We start from the raw sequence: 23,902 nt of genomic DNA, 5'->3' as shown, positions 1-23,902 counted from the left end.
GAGTTTGGAGTGTGACTGTTTGAGGTTGTGGACAGGTGTCTTTTATACTGATAACAAGTTCAAACAGGTGCCATTAATACAGGTAACGAGTGGAGGACAGAGGAGCCTCTTAAAGAAGAAGTTACAGGTCTGTGAGAGCCAGAATTCTTGCTTGTTTGTAGGTGACCAAATACTTATTTTCCACCATAATTTGCAAATAAATTCATAAAAAATCCTACAATGTGATTTTCTGGATTTCTTTTTCTCATTTTGTCTGTCATAGTTGACGTGTACCTATGATGAAAATTACAGGCCTCTCTCATCTTTTTAAGTGGGAGAACTTGCACAATTGGTGGCTGACTAAATACTTTTTTTCCCCCACTGTAGTTAATATACTGGCAATTCCGATGTATTAGAAAGCCAACTAATGTTAGGTAGCTAGCCAACATACCGGTACATAATGCTGTAATGATATGCTATGCGTAGCTAACAAATTGTCAACCAACATAACGTGTCAGGTAACTTATTTGAAAAGTCATCACTTTATTAAATTTTCTTAACATTTGTCATAATTAGTTAAAGCAATGAATTTGTATCCGCTCTCGGACTTCGGCTGCATATTTTCCGCCATTTTCTTCAAATCTGAAAACGTTGCGAAGCCACACCCATTTTCTAAAGAATTGCATTATGGGCCCTAAAAGCATGGAAATAGTGTCCACTGCTTGTATACTACGTATTTTGGCGAATGTAGTACGACATCTGGGAACTTTTGGCATACTAACTATATGCATACTATGACCAATAAGCATACTACAGTGAGGGAATAAAGTATTTGATCCCCTGCTGATTTTGTACGTTTGCCCACTGACAAAGAAATTATCAGTCTACAATTTGAATGGTAAGTTTATTTGAACAGTGAGAGACAGAATAACAACAAAAAAATCCAGAAAAACACATGTCAAAAATGTTATAAATTGATTTGCATTTTAATGAGGGAAATAAGTATTTGACCCCCTCTCAATCAGAAAGATTTCTGGCTCCCAGGTGTCTTTTATACAGGTAACGAGCTGAGATTAGGAGCACACTCTTAAAGGGAGTGCTCCTAATCTCAGCTTGTTACCTGTATAAAAAGACACCTGTCCACAGAAGCAATCAATCAATCAGATTCCAAACTCTCCACCATGGCCAAGACCAAAGAGCTCTCCAAGGATGTCAGGGACAAGATTGTAGACCTACACAAGGCTGGAATGGGCTACAAGACCATCGCCAAGCAGCTTGGTGAGAAGGTGACAACAGTTGGTGCGATTATTCACAAATGGAAGAAACACAAAATAACTGTCAATCTCCCTCGGCCTGGAGCTCCATGCAAGATCTCACCTTGTGGAGTTGCAATGATCATGAGAACGGTGAGGAATCAGCCCAGAATCAGCCCAGAACTACACGGAAAGATCTTGTCAATGATCTCAAGGCAGCTGTGACCATAGTCACCAAGAAAACAATTGGTAACACACTACGCAATGAAGGATTGAAATCCTGCAGCGCCCGCAAGGTCCCCCTGTTTAAGAAAGCACATATACAGGCCTGTCTGAAGTTTGCCAATTAACATCTGAATGATTCAGAGGAGAACTGGGTGAAAGTGTTGTGGTCAGATGAGACCAAATTCGAGCTCTTTGCCATCAACTCAACTCGCCATGTTTGGAGGAGGAGGAATGCTGCCTTTGACCCCAAGAACACCATCCCCACCGTCAAAAATGGAGGTGGAAACATTATGCTTTGGGGGTGTTTTTCTGCTAAGGGGACAGGACAACTTCACCGCATCAAAGGGACGATGGACGGGGACATGTACCATCAAATCTTGAGTGAGAACTTCCTTCCCTCAGCCAGGGCATTGAAAATGGGTCGTGGATGGGTATTCCAGCATGACAATGACCCAAAACACACAGCCAAGGCAACAAAGGAGTGGCTCAAGAAGAAGCACATTAAGGTTCGGGAGTGGCCTAGCCAGTCTCCAGACCTTAATCCCATAGAAAATCTGTGGAGGGAGCTGAAGGTTCGAGTTGCCAAATGTCAGCCTCGAAACCTTAATGATTTGGAGAAGATCTGCAAAGAGGAGTGGAACAAAATCCCTCCTGAGATGTGTGCAAATCTGGTAGCCAACTACAAGAAACATCTGACCTCTGATTGCCAACAAGGGTTTGCACCAAGTACTAAGTCATGTTTTGCAGAGGGGTCAAATACTTATTTCCCTCATTAAAATGCAAATCAATTTATAACATTTTTGACATGCGTTTTTTCTGGATTTTTTTGTTGTTATTCTGTCTCTCACTGTTAAAATAAACCTAACATTAAAATTATAGACTGATCATGTCTTTGTCAGTGGGCAAACGTACAAAATCAGCAGGGGATCAAATACTTTTTTCCCTCACTGTATATACTCAATTTCCTACACAAATAGTATGGTTAGTATGAGTATTCGAACACAGCTCAGGAGTAGACTTACGAATGGAGGCATAATCCCTCTGTACTGGGGAAACCCGGGGCCCATGGGGGGCTGGGGCAAGCCAGGGCTGCCGGCAGGGGGGTTCCTAGGCGGCCCATGGGACTGGAGGTTCTGCTGCTGCTGGAGAGGAGGGGGGCCTGCCTGGCCACCACCGGCCGCCCCCTCCATTGCCAGCGCCCCGCCCGGGCCACCCTCTTCGACCCCCTCTCCGGTGGGCACCAGGGCACGGCCCCCACCGTCCCGCCAGCTCGTCATGTCTGGGGAGAGAAAGGGAAAACAAGGAAAATAGGTAAAAAATTGAGGGAATAGGAGCCACTTACACCAGCGTTTGTATTCAGGAATAAATACTAGACATGCAATATAAACATGCCTTAGCTGATGTCCTAGTTATAGAAACGTTGCCAGAATTCCCTTTTTTTTTTATCCCAGTTGGAGGATTCTCAGTATCAGTCGTGAATAAGCAGGGAGGTAAATCCTCCAACTGGCAATCCTACAACTGGGACTTCTGGAAAATGTGGGAATTTTAGGACAGTTACCGGAATTTTGCAACCATAGTTGTTGTTAAAATAAGCACTTGCTCTGACCACTGCTTCTTCTGTTCTGTCAGCAGCCCTCTTCACTGTACGTGTGGTCTATAATAAACTATACAGAGATGAGCGTTAGCGTTACTCACTCGGGGGGCGGAGGCTTGGTCCGGGCCCATACAACTGATCTGCAGTGCCCTGTTCCCTGCCAGCTTTGTCCTGGTCGCCAGCCGCCTGCAGGGTGGGAAATTCCTCGCGAGAGAATGGCGACCGTTGGTTTGATCCCTTTCCACCTGTATGGTGCGAGAGAGAGGGGTTACTCAATGTCAAATGTCCAAATTGAGTTAGTTAGGCCATTGATGCGGCAGTCAAGTCCGCTGCAAAATACCCATATGAAGGGAGAGAGAAGTGACAGGCAGATGTAAAGAAGTCTGGTACTCACCATCTCCTTGTGCTCCATGTGTAACACTGGCCTGAGCCCAGGACCTTGCCCCTGCGGCCTGGGCTGAAACCGTGGCCGCAACCGGAGGCAGAACCTGAGAGACACACAAAACAGCACAACATTAAGCACCATAGCATTATAGAACCATTTTGTGTTTCAGTTTACATTGGCATCGAATTGGTGCGTGTACCTCTGGAGCTGGCGGGGTTCTCGGGCGGATCGGTGCAGGCGTCTGTGAAACCACAGGCTGCTGCGACTCCAGCTGCGGTGCTGATAATACATCGGTACTGAGAGACGGAGAGAGAGAGAAAGAGGGAGAAAGAGAGAGGAGAGAAAGAGAGAGAAGAGAAAAAAAGAGAAACACCAGATGGGTAAGTGTCAGACGCGCCAGTCAGACAGACAGAGACAATTCTGCCAATTACCGAGCTAGTAGGGGCCTATTAGCGATGTTCCACAGAATTATTGCTACCATTTCTTGAGATAAGGTAGCATCTGTGCATTCAAATCACAGATGTGCTAGTCAATTCTTTTTCATTTTTTTTACTGCAGAGAATCCTCCTAATTCAGATAAATCATAAACATTGATGAGAAATCGATTAAATTGAAGTTCTGGGCAGGTGTATACTTTAAACAAGAGGCAATAATACCCAACCACATAACATAGTAAAGATCAGTGTATACAGAGCGGAAACTGAGAAGGATTTAGTATATTCAAATCTATAGAGCGCCTCATGGGTAGTATGTCAAGGGGGCCTCCTCACCTCTTTGGGTCTGCTGGTTCCTGCTTGCTTGCCCATCCTGTGCCGTCTTTGGGAACGAGCGAGACGTTGGGATCGTTGCCTTTGTTCTCTGCCTTCAGACTGGGCAAGCTGGCAGGGGGTGGCATGCGCCGCGCGGAGGCAACTTTACCAAGAGACTGCAGGCCATGGCGGGGGGGAACTGATGAGGGGGAGGAAGAGAGGGGGGAGACGAGGTCATTAGCAGAAAGACCACAGTAACTTGAGACCACTGAGAACCAATGGGAGGGGAGAGGGGGGCATGAGAACGACAGTGGTGATCGCCGACACAATATGTACGCATTCGATAAAGATGCCGCAAGAACTGCAGAGAATTGCGTTACAACAAGAGTTTACATATGCTGGGTTCTAATTAATAGGGATGGGCATTTGAAATGATTTCGGTATTTGAATGTCGTCTCAATATTTTTTCAGATATCCGGATAGTTGGAATACATGTGTTTTAAAGGGAATTTTTTTGGATAGAAACTTCTAATGGAGACTTGCTCGCGCAACTCAGCAGAATGTGGGGGAGGGGCGAGAGAGGAGCAAGGGCTGGTGTGTGTGACAGTCTATACATGGAGGGAGAGAGAAAGTAACAAAACCGACTAACGCTAGTTAGAAAACCTATGGCAGCAACAAGTTTGTCTATCATACCATCTGGTAGTGCCTGTCTTGACTGCATCAAATTGTTGTAAAGAAGCTAGCTAGCTAGCCAAGTTAGCCAGCTAGCTAGCTAAAGTAGCGAGGCTAATTGAGGATATTTTGTTGCACTCCCCGTCCAATGTCTACAACAACTTCATTCATATGAAACACTAGCCTACTCCTCACTTAACCAACTTAATTCCCTAATTTTAATTCCATTTTGCATTGATTAGAAATCTCCCACTTCACTTGCTACACATGGAGCCTTTGACTGTAGCGCTGCTTTGATTTACCGACATTGACATTAAGCTACACGTGTAGGCTACCAGTGAGTCTTTTTTATGGGGCGCATTCACAAAAACTGTCATAAAACGTATTAAAATGTCAAATGTAATGGGTTATTCTTGTAGGCTATGTAGCAATGTCAAAAAAATAATTGTGAATACTCTCCCAAGTAATAGAATACTAACGTCCATTCGGATATTCAAATAACCGTGCCCATCCCTAATATGTAGCAAACGCGTTACAACAGTTGCCTTCAACTGCATAGAAGATTTTCGTTTTTATTTGCTCGAGGCCAGTAGAAAAAAAGTATTGTGCTCAAGCAACGTTGGAAAGGCATCCGCCATTTTACATGGGGCACCCTCTGTAAAAAGTGAGTCTACCAAATATTAATTTGCAAATGTATAATAATTTTTAAAAAATACTGAAATATCACATTTACATAAGTATTCAGACGCTTTACTCAGTACTTTGTTTTAGCATCTTTGGCAGCATGTACAGCCTCGAGTCTTCTTGGGTATGACGCTACAAGCTTGGCACACCTGTATTTGGGGAGTTTCAACCATTCTTCTCTGCAAATCCTCTCAAGTCCGGGCTCTGGCTGGGCCACTCAAGGACATCCAGAGACTTGTCCCGAAGCCCCTCCTGCGTTGTCTTGGCTGTGTGCTTAGGGTTGTTGTCCTGTTGGAAGGTGAACCTTCACCCCAGTCTGATGTCCTGAGTGCTCTGGAGCAGGTTTTCATCAAGGATCTTTCTGTACTTTGCTCCGGTCATCTTTCCCTCAATCCTGACTAGTCTCCCAGTCCCTGCCGCAGGAAAACATCCACACAGAATGATGCTGCCACCACCATGCTTCACCGTAGGGATGTTGCCAGGTTTCCTCCAGACATTACGCTTGGCATTCAGGCCAAAGAGTTTAATCTTGGTTTCATCAGACCAGAGAATCTTGGTTCTCATGGTCAGAGTCCTTTAGATGAGTGCACTTTGGTACTCCAGATTGAATTTACGAACACACCCAAAATTGTAAGATGTCTAGCTAGTAATTTGTTATGCTAACAAGCTAGCAAGAGGTTGCATAGCAACAGCATCAACTTCCGGTAGACAGGCGAAGTGCTAGTATGCTCAACTGAAAGGATACCGTTCGTTTACGGTATACTAAAATCAACTAATAGTATATAGTATGTAGTATACAGTATGTTAGTATGGGTATTCGAACACAGCTTTGGTGATTCCAAACTTCTTCAATTTAAGATGGAAGCCACTGTGTTCTTGGGGACCTTCAAAGCTGCAGAAATGTTTTGCTACCCTTCCGCAGATCTGTGCCTCAACACAATCATGTCAACAGGTGGACTCCAATCAAGTTGTAGAAACATCTCAAGGATGATCAATGGAAACAGGATGCACCTGAGCTTAATTTCAAGTAGCAAAAGGTCTGAATACTTATGTAAATAAGGTATTTAATTTTTTATTTTAAATACATCTGAAAATGTCTAACAAACTGTTTACACTTTGTCATTATGGGGTATTGTGTGTAGATCGAAGAGGATTTTGTTATACTCCATTTTAGAATAAGGGGTCTAAATACTTTCCGAATGCACTGTATGTACAAAAGTATGTGGAGACCCCTTCAAATTAGTGGAATCGGCTATTTCAGCCACACCCGTTGCTGACAGGTGTATAAAATTGAGCACACAGCCATGCAATCTCCATTGCCAAACATTGGCAGTAGAATGGCCTTACTGAAGAGCTCAGTGACTTTCAACGTGGCACCATCATAGGATGGCACCTTTCCAACAAGTCAGTTCGTCAAATTTCTGCCCTGCTAGAGTTGCCCCGGTCAACTGTAAGTGCTGTTATTGTGAAGTGGAAATGTCTAGGAGCAACAACGGCTCAGCAGCGAAGTGGTAAGCCACACAAGCTCACAGAACGGGACCGCCGAGTACTGAAGCGCGTAAAAATCGTCTGTCCTCGGTTGCACCACTCACTACCAAGTTCCAAACTGCCTCTGGAAGCACCGCCAGCACAAGAACTGTTCGTCTTGAGCTTCATAAAATGGGTTTAGTTGGCCGAGCAGCCTAAGATCACCGTGGTCCTCTGTAGCTCAATTGGTAGAGCATGGCGCTTGTAACGCCAGGGTAGTGGGTTCGATCCCCGGGACCACCCATACGTAAAAATGTATCCACACATGACTGTAAGTCGCTTTGGATAAAAGCGTCTGCTAAATGGCATATTATGCACAATGCCAAGCGTCATCTGGAGTGGTGTAAAGCTCGCCGCCATTGGACTCTGGAGCAGTGGAAATGCTTTCTCTGGAGTGATGAATCACGCTTCACCATCTGGCAGACCGACGGACAAATCTGGGTTTGGCGGATGCCAGGAGAACGCTACCTGCCTGAATACATAGTGCCAACTGTAAAGTTTGGTGGAGGAGGAATAATGGTCTGGGGCTGTTTTTCATGTTTTGGGCTAGGCTCCTTAGTTCCAGTGAAAGGAAATCTTAACGCTACAGCATACAATGAGATTCTAGACAATTCTGTGCTTCCAACTTTGTGGCAACAGTTTAGGGAAGGCCCTTTGCTGTTTCAGCATGACAGTGCCCCCGTGCACAACGCAAGGTCCATACAGAAATGGTTTGTCGAGATCGGTGTGGAAGAACTTGACTGGCCTGCACAGAGCCCTGACCTCAACCCCATCGAACACCTTTGGGATGAATTGGAATGTAGACTGCGAGCCAGGCCTAATCACCCAACATCAGTGCCCGACCTCACTAATACTCGTGGCTGAATGGAAGCAAGTCCCAGCAGCAATTTTCCCACATCTAGTGGAAAGGCTTCCCAGAAGAGTGGAGGATGTTATAGCAGCAAAGGGGGGACCAACTCCATATTAATGCCCATGACTTTGGAATGAGATGTTCAGGTGTCCACATACTATTGGTCAAGTAGCGTATTAGGAGGAGGGAGAGCTAAGTGGGAAAGGAGGACACGGGAATTAAACCCTGTTAAGGCGGCAGGTAGCCTAGTGGTTACAGTGTTGGGCCAGTAACCCAAAGGTCGCTGGTTAAAATACCCGAGCCGACAAGGTGAAAAATCTGTCGATATGCCCTTGAGCAAGGCACTTAACCCTAATTTGCTCCAAGGGTGCCGTACTACTTTGGCTGACCCTGTAAAATACCAAATTTCACTGCACAGGTGTGTGACACAAAACATTTTTTACATTATAATTTAGTTTGCATATGCCTAGACCACGGGGCCTGCACCCAGCGACCACAGTTGATACAAGGTTAGTCACTCGCTTCCCATTCACTCTAATTTTGCTTTTCAGGGAGGAATTTTGGAATATTCCGTTAACTAATGTTAACCTTTTCCTCAGACTCATCAAATGATGAAATCATTCTAGAGACACCTTTTAGCAATCAGTGCAATCGACTGCCCAATTTTTTTGTGTATCGATTTTTTTGTGTATCGATTTTTTTTGTGTATGGGTGGTCCTCTGTAGCTCAGCTGGTAGAGCATGGCGCTTGTAACGCCAAGGTAGTGGGTTCGATCCCCGGGACCACCCATACACAAAAATGTATGCACGCATGACTGTAAGTCGCTTTGGATAAAAGCGTCTGCTAAATGGCATATTATTATTTATTTATTATATTAAGGCAAAACAATGCCATGCAATATGGCTTCTCACCATGTATTGGAGTTCTGTCTTTTAATGACACAGTCATGTATAACACTCTGAATGCTTGGTATGTTTCAGTGCAACAGGGCAGCAGATTCCAGCTGAGGACACAGCTATAGGCTAAGTGTCTCATCTGGTTTCATAAAAATTGCACAACACATTAATGTTGTCACGATATCAACATTTTACTAACGATACAATACCAGGCCAAGTATCACGATCCCGAGTAGCATCGCGATACCACAAGGGAACAATTCAGTGGCCTTGTTCCCGTTTTCTAAACATTATGCGCATGTGCTACACAAAAAACGGTTACTGATATTCACACTTTTACTCAATACAACACATATTGAATTGAATTTATCACTGTTAACTATATAACAGAAACCCCTAAACAAAAATATAAACGCAACAAGTGTTGATCCCATGTTTCATGAGCTGAAAAAAAAGATCCCGAAAATGTTTCATACGCACAAAATTGGTTTACATCCCTGTTAGTGAGCATTTCTCCTTTGCCAAGATAATCCATCCACCTGACAGGTGTGGCATATCAAGAAACTGATTAACCCATAAGAGTCTAAGCCGGGGGAGGGGTTCTACTAAGCTACAGTGCATTCGGAAAGTATTCAGACCCCTTGACTTTTCCACATTTTGTAACATTACAGCCTTATTAGAAAATTGATTAAATACAAAATGTTCCTCAATCTACACACAATACTCCATAATGACAAAGCGAAAAGAGGTTGTTAGAAAATTTTGGCAAATGTATAATAATAAAACAAACAGAAATACCTTATTTACATAAGTATTCAGACCCTTTGCTATGAGACTCGAAATTGAGCTCAGGTGCATCCTGCTTTCATTGATCATCCTTGATGTTTCTACAACTTGATTGGAGTCCACCTGTGGTAAATTCAATTGATTGAACATTATTTGGAAAGGCACACCTGTCTATATAAAGGTCCCAAGCCATGAGGTCGAAGGAATTGTCCGTAGAGCTCTGAGACATGATTGTGTTGAGGCACAGATCTGGTGAAGGTTACCAAAAGCACACAGTGGCCTTCCATCATTCTTAAGACTTTTCCTAGAGCCTGGCCAAATTGAGCAATCGGGGGAGAAGGGCCTTGGTCAGGGAGGTAACCAAGAACCCGATGGTCACTCTGACAGAGCTCCAGAGTTCCTCTGTGGAGATGGGAGAACCTTCCAGAAGGACAACCATCTCTGCAGCACTTCACCAAATCAGGCCTTTATGGTAGAGTGGCCAGACGGAAGCCACTCTTCAGTAAAATGCACATGACAGCCGCTTGGAGTTTGCCAAAAGGAACCTAAAGGACTCTCAGACCATGAGAAATAAGATTATCTGGTCTGATGAAACCAAGATTGAACTCTTTGGCCTGAATGCCAAGCGTCACGTCTAGAGGAAACCTGGCACCATCCCTACGGTGAAGCATGGTGGTGGCAGCATCATGCTGTGGGGATGTTTTTCAGCGGCAGGGACTGGGAGACAGGATCGAGGGATAGATGAACGGCGCAAAGTACAGAGAGATCCTTGATGAAAACCTGCTCCAGACCTCAGACTGGGGCGAAGGGTCACCTTCCAACAGGACAACGACCCTAAGCACACTGCCAAGATAACGCAGGAGTGGCTTCAGGACAAGTCTCTGAATGTCCTTGAGTGACCCAGCCAGAGCCCGGACTTGAACCCAATCGAACATCTCTGGAGAGACCTGATAATAGCTGTGCACCGACGCTCCCCATCCAACCTGACAGAGCTTGAGAGGATCTGCAGAGAAGAATGGGAGAAACTCCCCAAATACAGGTGTGCCAAGCTTCTAGCGTCATACCCAAGAAGACTCTAGGCTGTAATCGCTGCAAAGGTGCTTCAACAAAGTACTGAGTAAAGGGTCTGAATACTTATGTAAATGTAATGTTGTTGTTTTTTTTTTAATAAATTTGCTAAAAAATCGAAATAACTGTTTTTGCTTTCCCATTATGAGGTATTGTGTGTAGATTGATGAGGGGGAAAAAACAATTTAATACATTTTAGAATAAGGCTGGAACGTAACATAATGTGAAAAAAGTAAAGGGGTCTGAATGCGTTCCGTATGCACTTTATATGGAATTGTTTTAAGGTGATACCAAGGATCATTTTACTATTTGATTTTGAATTTTAAGACCCCTTGAAGTATAACAAAATATAACAATTATTTGATGAAAGAAATGTTTTGGGCCAACTGCTATTAGCCCATACAAATGCACTGAATAACAGATTCACTACATGGAATAACAGATAGTCCCAAAACAAATCAAACAGAAATTTGTTCTGAAGTGTCTGTCCTATATATGAGAAACTTTTTATTGTTGTTGATGTATTTAACCCCTTATTTTTGGCACTAAACTGTCTCCATATATATACTGCCATAAAATTTTTAATAGGCGGTTGTGGAGGATTGTTACGCATCCAACACAAAAAATATATCTCTAGCTTAAACGGATGGATATTTATGGGATTTTTTACATTATGCTAATTCGATTTCCAAGGGGCGTGGACATCGACCTTAGGGTTAAACAGCATGATCATTACACAGGTGCACCTTGTGCTGGGAACAATAAAAGGCCACTAAAATGTGCAGTTGTCACACAACACAATGCCACAGATGTCTCAAGAATCCGTTTTCTTTGAATCAGTTTAAGTGATCAAGGGGGAAAAATTATGTAGGCATTCATATGTAATGGGGCCAAAGCCAACACAGGATTTACATGAGTAACTCCAGTTCTCGTGAAGCATGTATTTGATGCAACGTGCTAAAATGTGGACTACATTTTTACATTTAAGTCATTTAGCAGACGCTCTTATCCAGAGCGACTTACAGTTAGTGAATACATTTTTTTTTTATACTGGCCCCCTGTGGGAATCGAACCCACAACCCTGGCGTTGCAAACGCCATGCTCTATCAACTGAGCTACATCCCTGCCGGCCATTCCCTCCCCTACCCTGGATGACGCTGGGTCAATTGTGCGCCGCCCATGAGTCTCCCGGTCGCGGCCGGCTGCGACAGAGCCTGGATTCGAACCAGGATCTCTAGTGGCACAGTTAGCACTGCGATGCAGTGCCTTAGACCACTGCGCCACTCAGGAGTTTGTGCATGATGTGCATACACAACCAAGTCGTCCCATAGATCTTATGTTGACAAAATTATTGCATAATATGACTTGTTTATTATAACTTGTATCAACAAATCCAATCAACTATGATCAGAACACGATGATCCGATCACCTCACGTCAACACCTGACATTGCTATACTTTTAAAAAGGGAGGCTTTGCACTATCCACACACACAATACTTGGACAATGGAAACGAGAAACTCACCAACAGGCTTTTGTGCTTCAAGGCTCTTTCCTTTGTAGGTATCAAACAGGTTGAGAGATGCATACTTCGATTTGCCATCCTTCCCCTTTGCAGTTTGCCCAGAGCGCTCTGACATTGCGCTGTCCGCTCATTGAGTATGGTGAGCCCTGAGACTGGAAGAGAGAGAGAGAAAGAGATGGAGACATTTGACACCATGTATGCAGCACTGTACGTGAAGGTAAATGTGGTGTTGAGTTCACACGGGTATCTAAACAAAACCAGTCCAGATATCCAGTATTTTGTTTGCAGTGTGTGCGTGACAAAGTTTGTAGTGCAGACAGAGGGGGAGGACAGTGCTCAGGACAGGGCAATTGCATTACAGAGACCTGTGTGTGTGAGCAGAGCTAGTACATTGCCATGAACACGTCAACACAGGAAATACTGTAAGGAGAGAATAATGCAATCCATGGTACAGTTGCCATGGTGATGCATTATAAATGATGTTCAGTTCTTCTAGGTCTGCCTTGAGAGGGGTTAACTCCATGGCAACACCAGGGTTGAGCCCATTTTACTGCTCACCACTAGGTTGACATCTGTCCAATTCAAAGATTTGGTTACAGCTAGAGAATTGTTATGTGTATGTATACTGAACAAAAATATAAAACGCAACACTCAAAACTTTCAAAGATTTTACTGAGTTACAGTTCATAGGAGGAAATCAGTCAATTGAAATAAATAAATTAGGTCCTAATCTATGGATTTCACATGAGGCCCACCCACCCACTGGGGAGCCAGGCCCAGCCTATCAGAATTCGTTTTTTCCCACAAAATGGCTTTATTACAGAGATACTCCCGAGTGGCGCAGTGGTCTAAGGCACTAGCTGTGCCACTAGAGATCCTGGTTCGAATCCAGGCTCTGTCGTAGCCGGCTGCGACCAGGAGACCCATGGGGTGGCGCACAATTGACCTAGAGTCGTCTAGGGTAGGGGAGGGAATGGCCGGCAGGGATGTAGCTCAGTTGGTAGAGCATGGTGTTTGCAACGCCAGGGTTGTGGGTTCGTTTCCCACGGGGGGGTATGAAAAAAAGAATAATGTATGCACTAACTGTAAGTCGCTCTGGATAAGAGCGTCTGCTAAATGACTAAAATGAAATGAGATAAATATTCCTCAGCGCAACCCCCCCCCCCCAGTTGGACATACTACAAAATTATCTTAAATGACGTTGAGGCGGCTTATGGTAGAGAAATTAACATTAAATTATCTGGCAACAGTGCTGGTTGACATTCCTGCAGTCAGCATGCCAATTGCACACTCCCTCAAAACTGTGGCACATTTTGGAGTGGCCTTTTATTGTCCCCCACCACAAGGTGCCCCTGTGTAATGATCATGCTGTTTAATCAGTTTATTGATATGCCACACCTGTCAGGTGGATGAATTATCTTGACAAAGGAGAAATGCTCACTAACAGGGATGTAAACAACTTTGTGCACAAAAATTGAGAGAGAAAAGCCGCATGGAAAATGTCAGGGATCTTTTATTTCAGCTCATTAAACATGGGACCAACAACTTACATATTGCGTTTATAGTTTTGTTCTGTATAAACCCCATCAAACATTACAAAATAAATATCTGTCTTTGTAGGCAGTGCCATCTTGTTTGAGGAAAATGTTGCCCTCAATGTCATTTTACAAGATGGAGGTAAATTGCCAACTGCACAATGAGTTGATGAATATCAAATGAACAGATGCTTAACTGGGGTCCTCTGTAGCTCAGTTGGTAGAGCATGGCACTTGCAATGCCAGGATGGTGGGTTGAATTTCCAGGACCACTCGTACACAAAAAATGTATGCTTGCATGACTGATAGTCGATTTTGAAACAAACGTCTGCTAAATGGCATATTTTATATTAGTGATGGGGAAAATAAAAAATAAATACAGTAAAATCTATACAATATCAGGATATCTTTTTTTTTTTTTTTTTTTTACAATATATCGTATCGTTTTGACAATATTTTTGCGCTAGTTGGCTGTACCTGCACCAAATCTCCAGTATTCGTGTTCTCCATCTTTTTTTAAAATAGGGAGCCAATTTATTTCAGCACATTTATATCCACGACTAATCAAAACTTGTTTTCTCATGGCTCTCTCCTCCCTCTGCAGAATACATATGGTGAGCAATATGTTTGGAACATCGAAATGCAATAAAATCACAGTATCGAATTGCAATACATATAGAATCTTGAGAATCGCAATACATATCGGTACCTAAGTATTGTGAGGTCCCTGGCAATTCCCAGTCCTATGTGTGTGTATATACACATATATTTAACTGAAATGTTGAGCTCTTGACAATCTTGACAGAAAATGGGCAGCATCACTATATTGTGAGTTCATGTAGTTATATCAAGCGAGGAGGAGCAGTGACAAGCCTTGACACAATTATGATCCATGGCAAGTAAACAGCATAAACATTGTCATGTTAGATGGCCAATTCAATAGTGCACTGCAAACCACAAGAGCAACTGACAAGATAACTTGGACACATTTAAAAGACTGCAACAATATTATAGACAGGCAGGCACCCACCACTAACTACACCACATGATAAATCAAGGTTTTTTCAATGCACGTTTGTATGAAGTGAAGTTTGCCTTACTGACTTAAATACACTTGTAAGTCATACTATTGTCCCAAAAACTGCCGAATAGCAGTAAACCTTGTGTGCCTCAATAGCCCGATGAGATTAGAAAATTAGGTCGTGGGATGGCCGGCAAACTGCATGTTATGCGGGGATTAACAGGGCAGCTAAGGAAGCCATCGCTACAATACACCAGGAAAGGGCCTTCTAACATAGAAAGGAGTTCAGAACCAGCCATACACAGCCTGTCATCATCAGAATCATAACAGCTAATACAGTACACTCAAAGGCAATGGTCAAACCAACACACAGCCCAAGAATACGCTTCAACAAAAATGATTGTTAACACATCGAATTGACTGTGGCCAACGTTAGCTCTGAACAGCTAGTTAGGTAGTTAATGCGGCCTCCATATTCACATTGGGAGGGGGACTGCGATGTTTCGTAATGCATATCCAGTTTGTGAAATGAACTTAGTTGCATTCCTCCTTGAATCACAGTGGGTAAGTCAATCATAACTCAGTTTTAATTCGATAAGGATTGTATACAGTACAAATACTAGGAACTAGGCGATTTGTCAAATTATTTTATTAAGATAACAAAACAAAATGGCGGTGCGGGTAGGCCCATCTGCTTTAGAACAAACCGGTGAGCAATGAAGCTAGTTAGTTAGCTAACGTTACTTGCGTTGAAACATTGAACATTCACCCACGTTGTGAAAATACACTTGGCTGTTGTGCAACCAGATTATTTTATAACTATCGAACCGAGATGTATCGAAATTAGTAACCTAGCCATCTATAATATGTCTCCCTACAACTCGTCCTGTTATGAACCAAACCAGCCAGCAATTGAGCCAATGGCGTAGCTAGCTAACCAACACTATTCTCGCTAGCGAGTGACTGTTAGCCGACGCCTCATTAGCACACATCTCTTGCGGTTGCCATCGTTACATATCCACTATAATATAGCTAGATAATATTTTTTTACATCAGGAAATACAAGATGTAACTACTAACCTGGTCTTGTCCCGACTTGTCTCGAGGTTGTACGGCAGAATAATGTAATCACGTTAGCTCACTAGCTTATTGCTCACGCTGGTGCTAGCAAGTAACGTTTACCCTGTCCCTAGCTCGCTAGCTCCAACTACAAATTGATTTATGTTATTGATTTATATTATAAAACCAGAGCGGGGATACTGGAGATTGAAGTGTGTAAAGCGGCTTACTTGTACTCCTTTTTCTTTTTCCACAAAACAAAAGAAAAAATATTACAGGAGAATTGCTCCGTCACTACAAGAGCCGTCAACGGCTACTACAGACCGTAGTGAAGAGGGGGGTGGAGGGCACGCAAAGAGGGCGGGGTTAAATTAACATAATGGGATTATTCCTAATTTGCATGGATTTAAATCACGCCCTGTATCCTACATTGTCATGTCGTGGAAACATTTACGTAATGTATTTTGCAGCACTTCCATCAGTGAACAGTCTACTGTTGCCGTGTTCAAAACAACTGGGAACTCAGAATTCTGAAATCTCAAAATTCCGACAATGCATTCAAAACAACTGGGAACTCGGGAAAAACGTGCTCCGACTGGGAAAAATCGATTTGAACGGTCATCCAACTCGGATTTCCAACTCAGGAACTCGGACCTCTAGAGCTCCGACTTTCCTCCTTGAAGATCACTGACGTCATGATTTGACCTCATATTTTCTCGAGTTCCCAGTTGTTTTGAACGCACTGTTTATCTTGTCACACTGTCTGGCTGCTATTTATCAACACCAAAAAAAAATCAATTGTGTGTTTTTCATTCACACTATAATGCAATTCAATAGTTTATCCCTCTTGATCATCTCTCATGCATGACCATAGAATTAAAGGAGAAGTTCATTTTTACATGGTGCCTTATTTTCACTCTTTCTGTGCTTGTAGTTGATCCCCCAAACTGTTTTTTAAATATGTTGTTTCATTACAGAGAAAATTGGTTGTCACATTTCCATTGATTAAAATGCATTATGAAAATGTGTCTAAAGCATGTTAGAAAACGCTCCAAAACACTCCAAACTTATTGTTGATTGATGTAATATGAGTTGGTTTGGAGTGTTTTGTTATGGTTTTAAAACATGCTTTTTAGACCAGGGGTTCAACCTGTTAAACTCTGAGCAGAGCTTAAGTGGTACCCACTCTGTCAATTTCGGTCAGAGGCCATAAATCAAATCAAATCAAATTTTATTGGCCACATGCGCCGAATACAACAGGTGCAGACATTACAGTGAAATGCTTACTTACTTACTAACCAACAGTGCATTTATTTTTAATAAAAAAGTAAAATAAAACAACAACAAAAAAGTGTTGAGAAAAAAAGAGCAGAAGTCAAATAAAATAACAGTAGGGAGGCTATATATACAGGGGGGTACCGGTGCAGAGTCAATGTGCGGGGCTAGTTGAAGTAATATGTACATGTGGGTAGAGTTAAAGTGACTATGCATAAATAATTAACAGAGTAGCAGCAGCGTAAAAAGATGGGGTGGGGGGTGGGGGGTCCAGGTAGCCATGATTAGCTGTTCAGGAGTCTTATGGTTTGGGGGTAGAAGCTGTTGAGAAGTCTTTTGGACCTAGACTTGGCACTCCGGTACCACTTGCCGTGCGGTAGCAGAGAGAACAGTCTATGACTAGTGGCTGGAGTCTTTGACAATTTTGAGGGCCTTCCTCTGACACCGCCTGGTATAGAGGTCCTGGATGGCAGGAAGCTTGGCCCCAGTGATGTACTGGGCCGTACGCACTACCCTCTGTAGTGCCTTGCGGTCGGAGGCCAGGCAGTTGCCATACCAGGCGGTGATGCAACCAGTCAGGATGCTCTCGATGGTGCAGCTGTATAATCTTTTGAGGATCTGAGGACCCATGCCAAATCTTTTCAGTCTCCTGAAAAAGAGCTATGGTCAGTGGTGTAAAGAACATAAGTAAAAATACATTAAAGTACTACTTAAGTAGTTCTTTTTATCTTTACTTTACTATTGATATTTTTGACATCTTTTACTTTTACTCCGCTACATTCCTAAAGAAAATAATGTACTTTTTACTCCATACATTTTCCTTGACACCCAAAAGTTGTCGTTACATTTTGAATGCTTAGCAGGCATGAAAATGATCCAATTCACACACTTATCAAGAGAACATCCCTGGTCATCCCTACTGCCTCTGATCTGGCAGACTTACTAAACATAAATGCTTCGATTGTAAATTATGTCAGTGTTGGAGTGTGCCCCTGGCTATCCGTAAATTTAAAAAGCAAGAAAATCGTGGTGTCTGGTTTGCTTAATATACGGAAAGTGAAATGATTTATACTTTTACTTTTGATACTTAAGTATATTTTAGCAATTACATTTACTTTTGATACTTAAGTATATTTCAAAGCATATCCTTTTACTCAAGTATTATTTTACTGGGTGACTTTCACTTTTACTTGAGTCATTTTCTATTAAGGTATCTTTACTTTTACTCATGTATGACAATTTGGTACTTTTTCCACCACTGGTCATATGCAATTTTGATCAAGTCACCAAAAGTGCAAACATTTTGTATGCATGGAAAGGGTACACCCTCATCGTAATGCAATACATTTCTTTTCCATCCACATTTAATGTGTCATTACCTTGAATGCATCCTCCATATGCGTCCTTGATTTATCTCACTTGTTTCCAATAGGAAAATACATTGGAAAATACATTTGAAGTTTCTTCGCCTGTCTGTGTGTTATAAAAAATTAATAAAATGAACGCCCCGATCGCTAGGGTCATTGTAAGATGTCAAGCTTAAAAATCAGTTCAGCCATTTTCGCAGTGAGGTACTACCAATGTTTTATATATAAACTAGATTATATTAGGGTGCGCTTTGTTGAAGCCACCACGCCTCCATCTTCTCACTCCCTCGCCATTGTAAAAAACATTTTGGAAGCTATAGAAATGCATTTATTAATCAAATCAAATTGTATTTGTCACATACTTCATAAACAACAGATGTAGATTAACAGTGAAATGTTTACTTACGGGCCCATTCAACAATGCAGAGAGAAAAATATAGAAAAATAATAACACCAGGAATAAATACACAATGAGTAACGATAACTTGGCTATATACATGGGGTACCAGTACCGAGTCGATGTGCAGGGGTACATGGTAATTGAGGTAGATATGTACAGTACATATAGGTAGGTGTAAAGTGACTAGGCAACAGGATAGATAACAGTAGCAGCAGTGTATGTGATGAGTCAAATGGGTCAATGCAGATAGTTTGGGTAGCTATGTGGTTAACTATTTAGTAGTCTTATGGCTTGGGGGTAGAAGCTGTTCAGGGTCCTGTTGGTTCCAGACTTGGTGCATCGGTACCGCTTGCTGTGCGGTAGCAGAGAGAACAGTCTATGACTTGGGTGACAATTTTTAGGGCCTTCCTCTGACACTGCCTGGTATAGAGGTCCTGGATGGCAGGGAAATCGGCCCCAGTGATGTACTGGGCCGTACGCACTACCCTCTGTAGCGCCTTGCAGACCGATGCCAAGCAGTTGCCATACCAAGCGGTGATGCAGCCAGTCAAGATGCTCTCAATGGTGCAGCTGTAGAACTTTTTGAGGATCTGAAGGCCCATGCCAAATCCTTTCAGCCTTCTGAGGGGGAAGTGGCGTTGTCGTGCCTTCTTCACGACTGTGTTGGTGTGTGTGGACCATGTTAATTCCTTAGTGATGTGGACCTCGAGGAACTTGAAGCTCTCGATCCGCTCGGCAGTCCATTTCCTGTAGTGCATGATCAGCTCCTTTGTCTTGCTGACATTGAGGGAGAGGTTGTTGTCCTGGCACCACACTGCCAGGTCACTGACCTTCTCTCTATAGGCGGTCTCATCGTCATCGGTGATCAGGCCTACCACCGTTGTGTCGTCAGAAAACATAATGATGGTGTTGTGGTCGTGCGTGACCACGCAGTCGTGGGTTAACAAGGATTACAGAAGGTGACTAAGCACACACCCCTGCAAATTGGAATGGGTCCAGGGTGTCTAGGATGATGGTGTTGATGTGAGCCATGATCTTCAAAGCATTTCATGGCTACAGATGTGAGTGCTACAAATTGGAGTGGGTCCAGGGTGTCTGGGATGATGGTGTTGATGTGAGCCATGACCAGCTTTTTAAAGCATTTCATGGCTACAGATGTGAGTGCTACGGGGCGATAGTCATTTAGACAGGTTACCTTGGCGTTCTTGGGCACAGGGACTATGGTGGTCTGCTTGAAACCTGTAGGTATTACAGACTGGGTCAGGGAGAGGCTGAAAATGTCAGTGAAGACACCCGCCAGCTGGTCAGCGCATGCTCTGAGTACGGATGTTGCCTATAATCCATGGCTTCTGGTTGGCATATGTACGTACGGTCACTGTGGGGATGACGTCGTCGATGCACTTATTAATGAAGCTGGTGACTGATGTGGTAAACTCCTCAATGTTATCAGATGAATCCCGGAACATATTCCAGTCTGTGCTAGCGAAACAGTCCTGTAGGTTAGCATCCGATCCGCTTCATCGGACCACTTCTGTATTGACCGCATCACTGGTACTTCCTGTTTGAGTTTTTGCTTGTAAGCAGGAATCAGGAGGATATAGAGTTATTGTCAAGGGAGAGCTTTGTATGCATTTCTGTGTGTGGAGTAAAGGAGATCTAGAGTTTTGTTGCTTCTAGTTGCATGGGTGACATGCTAGTAAAAATGATGTAAAACGGATTTCAGTTTCCCTGCATTCAAATCACTGGCCACGAGAAGCACCACCTCTGGATGTGCATTTTCTTGTTTTCTTATGGCCCTATACAGCTTGTTGTGTGCGGTCTTAGTGCCAACATCGGTTTGTGGTGGTAAATAGACAGCTATGAAAAATATAGATGAAAACTCTTGGTGAATAGTATGGTCTGCAGCTTATCATGAGGTATTCTAACTCAGGGGAGCAGAACCTCAAGACTTCCTTAACATTCGAGATTGCGCACCAGCTGTTAATAACAAAGAGACAAATCCCACCCCCTCTCACGGAAAAGCCAGTGAGGTGTATATTATCTATGTCCTTGTTCAGACACGATTCCGAGAAACATAGGATATTACAGTTCTTCAAGTCCCGTTAGTTTCGAACGGAGCTCGTCCAGTTTGATCTATAGTGATTGTACGTTCGCCAACAAAATAGAGGGCAATGGCGGTCTAGATGCTCGCTGACGTAGTCTAATCTTGACGCTGCCTCAGTTGCCTCTCTTTCCTCTTTCGAGTCCCGGGGATCAGGGCCTGGTCCGGGGTAAGCATAACGTCCAGAGCTGCTGAATCGTTGAAGTAGAAATCTAAATTCAAATCGAGGTTAGTGATCGCTGTTCTGATGTCCAGAAGTTTTTGGTCATAGGAAATGATGGCGGAAACATTATGTACAAAAATAATTAAGATCGGCGTAAAAAAACACACAAAATAGCAGAATTGGTCAGGAGCCCGTAAGACGGCAGCTATTCAATGCAGCGCAATCTTGTTTTTTGTCTACATACATTTTTGCCACGTTTATTCTATTACAGACACCTTAATGCATATTTTTAAATTATATTATGTGAGCTAAACATAAAAATAAAAAATATAAGGAAAAACTTTCCTTAAGGTATCATTTTAAGAGATTACTAATGTTACTGTCCCCACTACAACAAAGATACTTAAGTACATGAAATGTTGTCCTTTGAACATTTAATTGAAATATTGTAGAATTCCATTAATTCCTATGGAGGACAAAGGACTAATTCCTAAGGTTGAATCCTATTACACCTTCTCCGATGCTCGTCATGTGTGGCAGGGCTTGCAGACGATAACGAATTACAATAGAGATGCCCAGTGATGCAGAACTCCCAAACGAGCAAAATGCCTTTTATGCTTGCTTCGACGAATACATCACTGAGTCTTGCGTGAAAGCCCATGTGGTTCTGGATGACTGTGTGATTTCGCTCTCCGTGGCCGATGTGAGTAAAACTTTTAAACAGGTTAACACTCGCAAGGCCAACGGGCCAGACGGAATTCCAGGGTGCGTTCTCAAAGCATGCACAGACCTGCTGGCAAGTGTCTTTACGGACATTTTCGATCTCATCTTCAGTCTGTAATCCCAACATGTTTCATGCTGACCACCATTGTCCCTGTTCCCAAGAACTCCAAGGTAACCTACCTAAATGACTATCGCCCTGTAGCACTCACATCTGTAATTATGAAGTGCTTTGAAAGGCTGGTCTTGACACACATCAACACCATCATCCCAGACACCCTGGACCCACTCCAATTCGAAAACCGCCCCAACAGATCCACAGATGACGCAATCTCAATTGCACTTCACAGTGCCCTCTCCCATCTGGACAAGGGGGAAATAACAATGTGACCCTGGGACTGAACACCTCCCACTGCAACTGGATCATGGACTTCCTGATGGGCCGGTCCCAGGTGGTGAGGGTAGGCAACAACACCTCCTCCATGCTGACCCTCAACACGGGAGCCCCTCAGGGGTGTGTGCTTATTCCCCTCCTGTACTCAATCAATCAATCAATCAATCAATTTTATTTTATATAGCCCTTCGTACATCAGCTAATATCTCGAAGTGCTGTACAGAAACCCAGCCTAAAACCCCAAACAGCTAGTAATGCAGGTGTAGAAGCACGGTGGCTAGGAAAAACTCCCTAGAAAGGCCAAAACCTAGGAAGAAACCTAGAGAGGAACCAGGCTATGAGGGGTGGCCAGTCCTCTTCTGGCTGTGCCGGGTGGAGATTATAACAGAACCATACCAAGATGTTCAAAAATGTTCATAAGTGACAAGCATGGTCAAATACTAATCAGGAATAAATCTCAGTTGGCTTTTCATAGCCGATCATTAAGAGTTGAAAACAGCAGGTCTGGGACAGGTAGGGGTTCCATAACTGCAGGCAGAACAGTTGAAACTGGAATAGCAGCAAGGCCAGGCGGACTGGGGACAGCAAGGAGTCACCACGGCCGGTAGTCCCGACGTATGGTCCTAGGGCTCAGGTCTCTCAGTTGGCTTTTCATAGCCGATCATTAAGAGTTGAAAACAGCAGGTCTGGGACAGGTAGGGGTTTCGTAACCGCAGGCAGAACAGTTGAAACTGGAATAGCAGCAAGGCCAGGCGGACTGGGGACAGCAAGGTGTCAGCATGCCCGGTAGTCCTGACGTATGGTCCTAGGGCTCAGGTTCTCAGAGAGAAGAGAGAACGAGAGAATTAGAGAGAGCATACTTAAATTCACACAGGACACTGGATAAGACAGGAGAAGTACTCCAGGTATAACCAACTAACCCCAGCCCCCGACACATAAACTACTGCAGCATAAATACTGGAGGCTGAGACAGGAGCGGTCCGGAGACACTGTGGCCCCATCCGAAGAAACCCCGGACAGGGCCAAACAGGAAGGATATAACCCCACCCACTCTGCCAAAGCACAGCCCCCGCACCACTAGAGGGATATCCTCAACCACCAACTTACAATCCTGAGACAAGGCCGAGTATAGCCCACAGAGGTCTCCACCACAGCACAAACCAAGGGGGGGCGCCAACCCAGACAGGAAGATCACGTCAGTAACTCAACCCACTCAAGTGACGCACCCCTCCTAGGGACGGCATGAAAGAGCACCAGCAAGCCAGTGACTCAGCCCCTGTAACAGGGTTAGAGGCAGAGAACCCCAGTGGAGAGAGGGGAACCGGCCCGGCAGAGACAGCAAGGGCTGTTCGTTGCTCCAGAGCCTTTCCGTTCACCTTCACACTCCTGGGCCAGACTACACTCAATCATATGACCTACTGAAGAGATAAGTCTTCAGTAAAGACTTAAAGGTTGAGACCGAGTCTGCGTCTCTCACATGGGTAGGCAGACTGTTCCATAAAAATGGAGATCTATAGGAGAAAGCCCTGCCTCCCGCTGTTTGCTTAGAAATTCTAGGGACAATTAGGAGGCCTGCGTCTTGTGACCGTAGCGTACGTATTGGTATGTACGGCAGGACCAACTCGGAAAGATAGGTAGGAGCAAGCCCATGTAACGCTTTATAGGTTAACAGTA

General features: G+C 43.6%; 1 protein-coding gene across 3 annotated transcripts in view; it reads right to left on the bottom strand.

Moving 5' to 3' along the window:
- Nucleotides 1-16,146, bottom strand: part of LOC121571459 (protein PRRC2A) — a 46,076-nt gene extending 29,930 nt beyond the window's left edge. For 2 of the 3 annotated variants that reach the window (XM_041882924.2, XM_041882926.2), the window contains exons 1-7: nt 15,830-16,146; nt 12,194-12,345; nt 4,207-4,384; nt 3,636-3,732; nt 3,446-3,539; nt 3,153-3,296; nt 2,480-2,736 (exon numbers count right to left, since the gene is read on the bottom strand). In XM_041882924.2, coding sequence (XP_041738858.1) covers nt 2,480-2,736; nt 3,153-3,296; nt 3,446-3,539; nt 3,636-3,732; nt 4,207-4,384; nt 12,194-12,308 — 885 coding nt within the window. In that variant the 5' untranslated portion in view covers nt 12,309-12,345; nt 15,830-16,146. The remainder of the gene's footprint in view (nt 1-2,479; nt 2,737-3,152; nt 3,297-3,445; nt 3,540-3,635; nt 3,733-4,206; nt 4,385-12,193; nt 12,346-15,829) is intronic. The other variant, XM_041882925.2, reaches the window with a different exon arrangement.
- Between the last annotated feature and the right edge of the window lie 7,756 nt (nt 16,147-23,902).

The sequence above is a fragment of the Coregonus clupeaformis genome, chromosome 8 (assembly GCF_020615455.1).
Source record: "Coregonus clupeaformis isolate EN_2021a chromosome 8, ASM2061545v1, whole genome shotgun sequence".
In the NCBI taxonomy this organism is placed as follows: Eukaryota; Metazoa; Chordata; class Actinopteri; order Salmoniformes; family Salmonidae; genus Coregonus; species Coregonus clupeaformis.
Note: the sequence above shows the minus strand (reverse complement) of the source record. Positions and strands in the feature narration are given on the sequence as shown.